Source organism: Carassius carassius, chromosome 32 (genome assembly GCF_963082965.1).
Source record: "Carassius carassius chromosome 32, fCarCar2.1, whole genome shotgun sequence".
In the NCBI taxonomy this organism is placed as follows: domain Eukaryota; kingdom Metazoa; phylum Chordata; class Actinopteri; order Cypriniformes; family Cyprinidae; genus Carassius; species Carassius carassius.
In genome coordinates this window covers 16,700,474-16,712,682 of record NC_081786.1, presented here as the reverse complement: position 1 = coordinate 16,712,682, position 12,209 = coordinate 16,700,474, and the positions used below count along the sequence as shown (strand labels likewise).

Sequence of the window (12,209 nt, the reverse complement as noted above, 5' to 3'; positions counted from 1 at the left end):
CGCATTAAATCAAAATTGACTTTACTGGTGCACATAGCTAGTCTTGATGTGAACGATTAATCAGTGCAAGCAAATCCACTAAATAAAATTGTCTCTGGCATTCCTTTTCTGATGATGTCAGTTTGACGGCTTGGGCCGAATATCTTTACCAACGCCCCTCCAACCGTTAAGTTTGCTATGAGAGCGAGAGAGAGACGAGGGGCGCAAAAATAAAACCACGCCCTCTATTCAATATTCTGTATCAGCTGGAAATATGTCACTACATTGAAATAAAGTTAGCATCAACTTGCGGTTCACGTGGAATTTAAACTATCAATACATAATTTCCCTTATATTAATATTTATTTACATGTACCTTATTTAATCTAATGCTCACTTAAGGTTTATCTATATCCACTAGTCATTTAATAACTCTTGTAAATGTAATAATTATTTGACCTTAAAAATGAATGTCCATTTTAACTGTGCATTAGAATGTTGTGATCCATAAATTCACTTGCAGAATTTTAAATGACTAATTTTAGTTTTTTAGAATTTATTTCCAAAACACTTAAGTTGAGAATTTAACATTTCGTTCAGAATTCCAATAATAACCCTATATAATATGTAAGGAATAACTGAATTCGGTCTGTTGAATTCTTAGAAAAAAATCTAATTAATTTCACTTATACTAGCAGCTCAAGACGTTGATCATCATATATTTTTCAAGGCATTTGTCCAGTTTTTGTAATTGAAATGCTATTGTGAGTAGGATTAATTTCTTCCGAATCTCTTCCAATGCCTCCGTAGCTAATCCCAAAATGCCATTTTTGACCTAGTAATGGAGTCTTGAGCCATTGACAGCAGACTAATGCATTTAATACAATTAATAACTAAGTTATGAGAGAGAGAGAGAGAGAGAGAGAGAGAGAGAGAGAGATAGAGAAAGGCTGCATCCGAAAACTGAAAAATGCTGCCTTCGGAGGACGCATTCCAAGGTAGGAATGTTAGCTTCAGTTCCTGTCTCCTGAGATGCCTTCATCTGGCCGATTTTTTTTTTATATCCCACAATCCTGTGCATTCAATTCTGTGACAGTTAAAAAAATAAAGATGGCATCTGAAATTTGCGGTCAGTTGTCAGTTTGTTTGTAAATGTAAGTTTTTGATTGTTTTCCACTTTTGATGTCATTTCTAGTGAGAAATTAATATTGCAGTAATTAAATATCCACTTTATTTATCACCAAAGCTCTCTATATATTGCTGTAGATCATTAAACCATTACTCTGCCTCAGCAGTCTGTCCGAAATCAGTGTCATGAGGTGCCTTCGTGCAAAAATTGCCTGTGAAGTCATTGCCTGATACGGCAATTTTTTTTTTTTTGGATGCAGCCAAAGAGATCACCTCTGTGAGTCTGTGCGTCTCTCAAAAGTGTTCGGAAGCATTGTCTCTATACTAGTGAAACTTTAAAGTTCATTTTCTTCACAAACAGCACCGGTTTTACCTCGCTTGTGAGAAGTCATTTTGTTTTATGTTACTGATAAAATCGTCAGAGTAGTGCTAACAACATTAGCTCGTATGTTAACAAGTGCGCAAACTTTATGTCTGTGCGTCTGTGAGGGACAGAGAGCAGGAGAGATAGAGTATGTGCTTTCCGTACATAATAAAACTCAATTTTGTGGCAAAAACATGGAAATGATCGGTTTACTATATTTTTTTTGTTTGGCCAGTGTTGTGGGTTTTGGTGCTTTTGCTATTGTAGGCTCAAAGGACCTTTGAAATATCCAAAATCATTTGGCGAAGACATATTTACATGTAATGCGGTCATGAGCTGCCTGGAACTATGTTCGCCGTGCGTTTCCCAGAAAATAATTGCACGTCTTAATACGTCCGTCAGCCAATCAGATTCAAGCATTCTATGACCCCTATTGGAATATATATATATTTAACTGCAGATAACCAAAATTAAACAATCAGAATCAAATACTCAGAGAGACGTCACGTGCAACCTGTTCGTAATTAAGTTCAACAAGAACAGAATATTTAAAACGTATAAGCAAGCACATAATAAATGTATATTTCACATTTTCCAGCAGAAAGACAATGAGAAATCAAAAAGAGATTTCTGTATAAGAACAACAAGCTACAACCGCCTGGCCAAAAAAACTGCAAGGGGAAGGAAGAGATAAAGCTGAAATATCAATATGTTCAAAAAGAACAGCATCCCAGCACTTAATGTCATTTATCTACAGCAGTGTGGATCAGAAATAATGAGGAGTACATCACAGGGGGCCCTGGATTAGATTCAGCACTCAGAAGCATCAAACGGAAATGCAGATGCATTTAAATGACTTCTCAGCTACCTTGGGCTGGGATTAGACGATGTGGTGATGGGATTAATATTGAACGTAGTTGAAAGAAGAAACCGGGTACAGATAAAAAAAAAAAAAAAAACTTGACTCGAGGCTGTTGAAACGGTGGTGAAGTAACATGGGCAGGTTGCTACTTGTTCTCATAGCTGAAGCAGACACACTTCCTGTCTTTCTTGCAGCTGCAGCCTGTGCTGATGCAACGCATGAACGCTGTGTCACTAAACCTGCCTCATTTTACCTCGACACACTGCCGCCCACCTGCTGTTTGTGAAGACTGAAGTTTGAATAAGAGGCTGGAGTCAGACATGACTACAGATGGAGTCAACTGAAGTTTGTTTGGCTTACACCTAATACGGAAATGAAATAATTTCAATTGCTGCAATTCTTCCAATCCTTATGTGAAAAATATTTGTTTGTAAATAATTATGTGCCATGTCAGCTGCCAAGGCTATATTAATGGGGAGAAACAAATGAAAAATAAAAATGTAAATAACCATATTAGACAATTTTAGACATATTAGAGTGGCTATAACCATATTAGACATATTATTATCAAAAATAAACATTTGATATATATATATTTACGATAGGAAATTTACAAAATATCTTCACGGAACATGATCTTTACTTAACATACTAATGATTTCTGGGATAAAAAAAAATCTATAGTTTTGACCCATACAATGTATTTTTGGCTATTGCTACAAATATACCCGTGCTACATATGATGGATATACTTATGATTATGGTTTTGTGGTTCAGGGTCACTTATATAAACAACAAATACATTTTTTTTACGTTGTATTTATTAAAAAACATTTTATTCTTGTAAAAAAAAAATTTAATTTGTGTATGTAAGATTAGAAAAAATAATAATAATAATACTATTTATCAAGTGTGCATTAAAGAAATAACGCAAAACAAAATAACGCAGTAATAACTACATTCTGTGGCATGGCTAAATGAATTTTAAACACTGCAGTCAGATAACAGATATTTTACATTTTAATGTTTCACAAAATTACTATTTTTACTGTATTTTTCACTGATTTTGTTCTAGGCTATTTTGTTAATAATTTAGAACATTGCATACAGGTATCCTAACTTATTTAACAGTATGAAAGAACATTGCATACAGGTATCCTAACTTATTTAACAGTATGAAAGACTCAAAATCAATATCACAGATACAGTACAGACCAGAAAGCTTGGACACACCTTCTCATTCAAAGAGTTTTCTTTATTTTCATGACTATGAAAATTGTAGTCACACTGAAGGCATCAAAACTATGAATTAACACATGTGGAATTATATACATAACAAAAAAGTGTGAAACAACTGAAAATATGTCATATTCTAGGTTCTTCAAAGTAGCCACCTTTTGCTTTGATGACTGCTTTGCACACTCTTGGCATTCTCTTGATGAGCTTCAAGAGGTAGTCACCTGAAATGGTTTTCACTTCACAGGTGTGCCCTGTCAGGTTTAATAAGTGTGATTTCTTGCCTTATAAATGGGGTTGGGACCATCAGTTGTGTTGTGCAGAAGTCAGGTGGATACACAGCTGATTGTCCTTCTGAATAGACTGTTAGAATTTGTATTATGGCTAGAAAAAAGCAGCTAATTACAGGAAAACGAGTGGCCATCATTACTTTAAGAAATGAAGGAAAAATTGGGAAAACTTTGAAAGTGTCCCCAAGTGCAGTCACAAAAACCATCAAGCGCTACAATGAAACTGGCTCACATCCGGACCGCCCCAGGAAAGGAAGACCAAGAGTCACCTCTGCTGCGGAGGATAAGTTCATCCGAGTCACCAGCATCAGAAATCGCAGGTTAACAGCAGCTCAGATTGGAGACCAGGTCAATGGCACACGGAGTTCTAGCAGCAGACACATCTCTAGAACAACTGTTAAGAGGAGACCGTGTGAATCAGGCCTTCATGGTAGAATATCTGCTAGGAAACCACTGCTAAAGAAAGGCAACAAGCAGAAGAGACTTGTTTGGGCTAAAGAACACAAGGAATGGACATTAGACCAGTGGAAATCTGTGCTTTGGTCTGATGAGTCCAAATTTGAGATCTTTGGTTCCAACCACCATGTCTTTGTGCGACGCAGAAAAGGTGAACGGATGGACTCTACATGCCTGGTTCCCACCGTGAAGCATGGAGGAGGAGGTGTGATGGTGTGGGGGTGCTTTGCTGGTGACACTGTTGGGGATTTATTCAAAATTGAAGGCATACTGAACCAGCATGGCTACCACAGCATCTTGCAGCGGCATGCTATTCCATCCGGTTTGCGTTTAGTTGGACCATCATTTATTTTTCAACAGGACAATGACCCCAAACATGCCTCCAGGCTGTGTAAGGGCTATTTGACCAAGAAGGAGAGTGATGGGGTGCTGCGCCAGATGACCTGGCCTCCACAGTCACCGGACCTGAACCCAATAGAGATGGTTTAGGGGTGAGCTGGACCGCAGACAGAAGGCAAAAGGGCCAACAAGTGCTAAGCATCTCTCGGGGAACTCCTTCAAGACTGTTGGAAGACCATTTCAGGTGACTACCTCTTGAAGCTCATCAAGAGAATGCCAAGAGTGTGCAAAGCAGTAATCAAAGCAAAAGATGGCTACTTTGAAGAACCTAGAATATGACATATTTTCATTTGTTTCACACTTTTTTGTTATGTATATAATTCCACATGTGTTAATTCATAGTTTTGATGCCTTCAGTGTGACTCTACAATTTTCATAGTCATGAAAATAAAGAAAACTCTTTGAATGAGAAGGTGTGTCCAAACTTTTGGTCTGTACTGTATGTATATCAGTAAATTGCATAAAATTATTCTGAAAATCAAAATCTTGGATGAAATTAAAAAAAAAAAAGCTTACATGAAACCAAAAACACCATTGGTTGAGTCAATGGTTACTGTTATTTTATTGCTCAAAGAAATGAAATATTTTTTTGTGCTACAGTGACAGATTTTTAGAGGAATCAACCTACAAATGACTGACTTAAGTTACAGCTGTGTGTATTTTAATAATACATTTTAAAAAACGTAGATAAAGCTACTTAATGCCACACTTAGCAGAAACCGTCAGCATACGATCTTCAATTAAAAAATAGGTAACTAATAAAACAAGATGTTCTAAAGCAGTCCGTTAACACAGTACTTGATAACCTGAATGAAGCGGTACTTACTGGCTGCTTCCACTAGCTCTGGGTGGAGTGAATACGGTATAAGGGGGTCGGGGAGGTCGGCAAAGAAGGCCTTCAGGGCCCCAGCCACGGCGTTCACGGCTACATCCATCACGATCAGGTCAACACTGTGGTCTGAGAGAAGAATGAAAATAGTGTGAGCTTGCATAAGCATCCAACTCCCTTTGTCAGTGCTGGAAAAGCCACTAAAACAGATTTAACGGCACTGAGCAGAATAGAAGGAAAACTATGGAGAAAAGGAAAATAAAGAGAAAGAGAGGCTGTAAGAGCCGGGTTTAAGGTGAAATGACAGCTGTCAGACTAGATCTCGCCGCAAAGGCACTGAATGAACACAAAAAGGGGAAAAAGCAACCAATTCACAGTATTGTGAGGAGAGAGAAGAGAAAAAGAGAGGGAGGCTCATGGCTCCGGGCCAGCGGGCAGACTGATGCCTATAGTAGCTCTTTTGGCCAAACGATGGCTCACTGAGTGAATAATCTGGTCACTCGGCTGAAGATTTTCCACCCATTCATCTCCACAACTCACCAGCTAGAAATGACTAGTGTTTGATTTGAAAGATATATGAAAACAAGAGTGGATTCACTTAAGCTACAAAATAAAAACGTCTATCTTCTGTAATAGCGAGCGGTATGATGGTCTTACACACAAGAGCAATGTAAAACAATAATAAGGAAATATATTACTAAGTTGTCAAAATAAGCAAGGGTTTTGTTATGCACAGCATTTGTTTTTGTCAGTTTTATTGTTTTGAAGCTGTTGTTTTATAACTCAAGCGTTATTTGTTATGAATAATCTTATCATTTGCTTCCTGTCCATCAAGTTACAAACAGAAAGAAAAAACTAACAAAGTAAAAGACTGAATTCACTGCATTATCCAAAATACTCACAGTTATTTAATATCTAGAATCTTTTTTTTTTTCAATGGATTTGCAGCCAAATTAACTACATTGTGATATAGACCATTACAGGGAAATAAAATTGTTCGTGTCATGGAATAAATTTTGGACATACTACCCACCTCTAGCCTGTAACTGCCTCAATATATATTGCCAGCGTAGTGACAATTTAATTCTAAGCTTTAAAATGAGAATATAACAGATCACTTTTATGTGTCACAAGGAGATTTAAGCTTAAAATGTCCTGCATAAGCTAATAACTAGTGCAAATCACAGCTTGGTGGAGGTCTGCAGGCATCACGGCAGTCAGAAGCCACAAATGGCAAGTTTGTTTTTACAGGAATGGTCCATTTACAGTGTGAGAGATCATAATCACATAATTCAGGGTCTGCTTCTTGTCATTCATGCAGCTGAATGGAGATTTCACCCTTTGATAGTAAGAAGAAAATATGTAAAAATGTATTATGTAAATTGTTAACATTCATGTACTATGAACAGAAAAAAAAAAAACGGAAAAAACATAAAAAAAAAAAAAAAACAATATAACTATAAGGAAAATTATATAATTTTTTTAGGGATGCACTGGTTGACCGGCCATAAATCGGAACCGGACGGTTTTTGCTCAAAATACGTGATAGCAATCGGCCAGTTTTTGGTCTTTTTTCGGCCGATTTTCCCGGAAGTGCGCCCGCATGCACAGACTACACTGTAATCATTTTGCTATGTCATTTGTGAGGAAGTATTTCGAAATCTGTGCGCAGGACACGAGCAGCTGTTCAGCGCTGGAAGTGCAGAGCTACACGTCTGAGGCACAGATAGCAGGAAGCGAACAACTGTTGGTGCACAAATAAGAGTCCCTTTCCTGCGCTCGCTGAAGCTGTGAGAGCGTACTGTCCCTGTCCACGCCCTACACGGATGTTCAGCTTAACTTCTCGCGTGTTGGATGCGAAACAGAATGGACTAAACTGTGACAAAACTGAAATGCTTTTTTTTTCAGTAGAACTTGCATACACGTTTGAAAAGCCAGAAGTAAACGTCAGTTCTTTATAGGATGATTATTTTTAATTTCCGATAAATCGGAATCGGACAGTTTGCTTGTAAAAAATCGGTATCGGAATCGGCCATGAAAAATCATGACCGTGCATTCCTATAATTTTTAATATAAAATAAAAAATATTGCACATTAAAATGAAGCAAATAACTAAAGCAGACAAGACACGTGAGACTGTTTAGCTGTCTGGTGAATGCTGCTGAGCAGTGCGTGTCTTCAAACGAACTATAATGAATCTAAAAGGTGACAAGAAAATCAAATATACAAATTAACCCTTCAAATTAAAGTTTATCAGTCTCCTATCCAATTTGTGAACTATCTTCCAACATGTGTCCCAGCGGCATGCCATCAAACGCCTGCAAATAATAAGCCTAATTTCCCACAGAGCCCAGTTAAAATCAGTACGTACCCTGGTCGAATTGTTTCTGAATGTTGTCTTGATCTGTCTTGTTTCCACTCACTCGATAAAGGCCCTCTGTGGTGAGACCTGCAAATTAAAAGCGACATTTCATTAAAATCAATCCCACAAAGGTTATGAGACAAAACCTCAGTGGAACAAAGCAGTTAGTGCTCTAAAAAACAGCTAATGCTTAAAATGATGCACAAATGAACGATCGGTGTCAGTCGCAGTTTCTTATTAAATATAAAGCGAATACAAATGAAGAAACACTGCAGAACAAACAGTAAAGGGTGAAGAAAACACAAGTTAAGGTCCATATTTTTGACAGAAAATTATGCTTGCGAAACAAAACATCTGAACAGTGAGATGATCCTTTTTCTTTTTATTCCAAGGCCAAGATGATCTTTTAAACTGGGCTTTTTAATATGACTAGCTGTATATATGCCGTTGTGTTTTTCCATCTGAGTGCGTATTACCTTCTAAAGTAACAGTATGTTGTTGTCAGTCACAGGTAAGAAAGCATCTGCCAAAACAGTATGTGTCTGTCTCACATCCGTGGAAATGCTGTCATTACCGAGGTGCAAATCTTCCTCAGAAGACCAAATATTACTGAGAGCTATAGCGCCTTGATCTATAGCTCTTTTTCTACAACCTTTGCTCAAATATTTCAAATCATGCACTCAACCCAGTAAACTGGGCCACTCCAGATGGACGGGTGGACATACGAGCTGATCTCACAGCGAGAAAAAGTAGGCCAGAAATGCAGATAATGCAGCAGAATTCAACCCACACTTCCCCGTTCCCTGACAGATAACGTTGCGTGTATCTCTTTATTTTCATTACGTCTAATCTACTGAAGCCCATTTATCAAGCTAAAGATAGCTCTGTGAAGCCATGACCTTGTGTAGCTCCGCAGTGCTCCGGAGCGCTGATGCAAAACACAGGGCCCCCACAGTCGCTTCCAAAGCCTTGTGGGCTGATAACTTCTACAAGTCAAAACCGCTGTGCATTCTTGAGATGCTCGCACATGTCAGAGCTGGTCCCTCCTCCAGAGCGGTGGGAGGATACACAGAGGCGCCTGCTTAACTTGCCACCGTGTTCATGTAAAGGGCAGGTGTGTAGTGACGGATGTGGGCTGTTTATTACTGCCTGGGTGAAACGGGTCAAAATAATTGAAACATGAGTCTTTTTGAAATCTAAAGATCTAGCTAGATACAAATATGGAGGGGGGGGGGGGGGGGGGGTTGGAAGTAAATATTGTTATTATGCCAATACTACAGTTATGATAATACTGTGAAAAATAATGTGTCTGGTTGACACTCCCGACATAGTGGGCCATATTCCAGCTTTAAGGGATAGCTCACCCTCATGTCCTTCCAAACCTGTAAAACCTCCGTTCATCTTCGGAACACAAATAAAGTTATTTCTGATGAAACCCAGCACAAAATCATATATAACTGCACCCCGAAAAAGTTCGATCAATAGCATTTTTGGGATTACGCACAACAGACAGGGTGCACATGTGATTTAAGTGCGATTCACTGGCAACAATAAAAAGAGAAAACAAAATAAATCTAAAGATGAATTCCGTTTCTTTTTAGAATTTCCATCGATATAATGATAACACAGTTAATGTGAATTCTTTTGGACACAATAAACATGCAGTGATTATCTGATACTTTAATTTCAACTAACTTCGGCCACTGTTGCCAAATGGATTAAAAATTATGTAAATGGTCATTGGTCATAGAGCTCACTGTAGCTGTGCCTCAGGTGTTATATGTTTTGCCCAAGGTTCACACGTACTCCGTCTGCAGTGAGTATACAGTAAGATATGTGTACGTGGTTCAGAAGCAGCAACGAGAGCGCATTATTGTAAGGTGAAAGCACATTAAAATCATGCGTGAGCGCGAATCTATCCGCTCGCATGCAGATTTTCTTTGCTCTGTTAACAAAACCAGATGCGCGTGCTCAGATCATATTAAATCTTTTCGCACCTTTCTATTTATAACCTTTTCTGTTCTCATCTTTTTACTGCATGCAGTGTGAACGTTCTGATCCGTTAACATGGGCTCGAAAAAAAAAAGGCTACGTATCACAGAGAGTGTGTGAACCTGGAGTTAGGCATATGCCCAGTCTGCTCTGGATAAATGTGCTGGCCTTCTGAAAACACCGGTAAAATTGCAGTTTAGCAATCTCCACTTCAATATTCAGCTCTTCCTTTTGAATAAATTTGGCAAACAATACATCATTAATAGCAGTTCACTTCCGTGATTTGGTACAATTGCATTTATATCAGCAGTTAACCGTACCAGAGTTCACATGGACCGAACTCCAGACCACCCGGAATCCAGTACGGTTTGGGGGTGCACACCAGAGTTCTGAGGACGACGTTCATCATCAAAACGAACCGAACTCTGACATCAACTGAATCCTGGCGAGCACCAAAAGTGATGGTGTGAAAGCACCCTTAATTCTGTTTGATATAACTCAATTCTAGTTTAATATTCAAAATAAAAAGACTGTTCAACTCTTAATATTTTGTATTTATATTCTCGCCTTTAAATTCTCTCTGCCCCAAAAAAGTAACCCTAAACATCTGCATCTTTTTTTCATTCCAAATTGCTCAAATAGCAAAATAAAATTGCCACAAGTGTTTTCACGACTCATTTAATAAAAAAAAAAAAAAAAAAAAGGGGAAGACTGAACAGCAGAAATGTGTCAAATTTTCCGTTACTCCCTATAGACACCCTCCCATTTGCGTTAACTAGTTTCTTGTAATCTGAAATCAAAGGTAATATAGGTAGTGTTGTAAATGTACATGAATATTTTTGGTATTCCATAGTAAGGGCAATTCATACAATACATTTAAGCTGTGCTACTTCAAGATCATATCCAAACTTTCTACCACTACTCCGCTGTTCCTTCTGTATACCTTGATTGACAGATGTCTCGTCCAGTGAGCGGTGATTTCTGACTTATTTTTTTCCAAATTGTTGTTGAGTTTTCTGATTTGATTTTCTGTTTTTTTTTTTGATTTGCATTTGTAATTTGTTATTTTATTTTCAGAATTGTGATTTGTTTTGCACTTCTCAGCCCCGTACTGCTCTACTAATAGTTAGCATTGGCCCTATAGTATGCAGTGTTTAACAAACAGCTGTTTTACTTAAACCTGCTGAGGTGAAATTCAGTGTAGGCCATCAAAAAAAATTTTTTCGAATATTTGTCGAATTTAAAATAAAAATCCACATTCGAATGCGCATATGAATTTTAGGTGTGCATTAAGGAAGCTGCCTTATGAGCCCCGGTACGTGTTCCATTCCATCTCGCCGCGCGCACAGCTGACTACACAACTTTCAAAAGGCGGACGAGCTCGACAAGCAGGATCTGTGTACGCGCACGAGATGCGATGACAATATATGTGTCATTGCATTATAAGGTTATGTTAGCCTATCCAGTTGAAGCCACTTAAAAAAACTAAAAAAAAACAATGTGGAGATCTTGTTTACATCAAAACTGAAACCAAGCCGTTCACACAGAACACATTTCGCACATCTAATGTTTTTAAATGAAAAAATGTATCCTGTGTGACTGGTTTTCCGCCCTTTTTATTTATTTAACAATGCATGCATACATGATGCTGTTTTGTTTATAGTTCTTTAAGTAACTTAATTAATAATAATTGGTTCATAAACATTATTTTAAATATTATGTTTTTTTCACAGTCATGTATTCTAATGCTTTGAATAAACATGCAGTAATATTTTGCTCGATGCGCTATCTTGAGCCTCAGAAGAAAAGCAAAAAGCCTTTCTTCACCCTAACTGAAATTATGCATTTAAAATTCGAATTTAGTTTTTTCAGCTATTTTGACAGCCCTAGGCGATTCAAGCCCGAAACTGTATGAGACTGAATACCGGCTGAATTCACATTTCTGTTGTAAAAAGAGAAACATTGTGCAGAAGTATTATTTGCTGTTATGCGTGTTTGTCCGAAGCTGCAGTTGCTGTGTGACGCCTGTTCAAAAAAAAAAACAAAAAAAAAATAACCTGGACGCGCTCCGAGAAAAGGTCGTTAAAATCAGTTTCTTATTTTCGTTTTCGAAACTTGTGTTGGTTGATTCGTGCTTGATTCCTGCAATAGATTTTCGAACATAAAGTGACAGTCGACACAGTCACAGTTTTAGACTAGAGAGGAGAAGGGATGGGAAAAGATCTGGGCACAGTTTTTCCAGAACTTTGTGCCAAGTTAAAGCAGTGTCGAGCTGTTTTAATGAATTTTTTAGATGTATTATGGTACCCGAA

The 12,209-nt window shown here is 37.9% G+C and overlaps 1 protein-coding gene across 1 annotated transcript in view; it reads right to left on the bottom strand.

Moving 5' to 3' along the window:
- arhgap5 (Rho GTPase activating protein 5) overlaps positions 1–12,209 on the bottom strand; it is a 53,741-nt gene that overhangs the window by 3,428 nt on the left and 38,104 nt on the right. Inside the window, exons 4-5 of the mRNA XM_059520564.1 lie at positions 7,915–7,992; positions 5,541–5,672 (exon numbers count right to left, since the gene is read on the bottom strand). Coding sequence (XP_059376547.1) covers positions 5,541–5,672; positions 7,915–7,992 — 210 coding nt within the window. The remainder of the gene's footprint in view (positions 1–5,540; positions 5,673–7,914; positions 7,993–12,209) is intronic.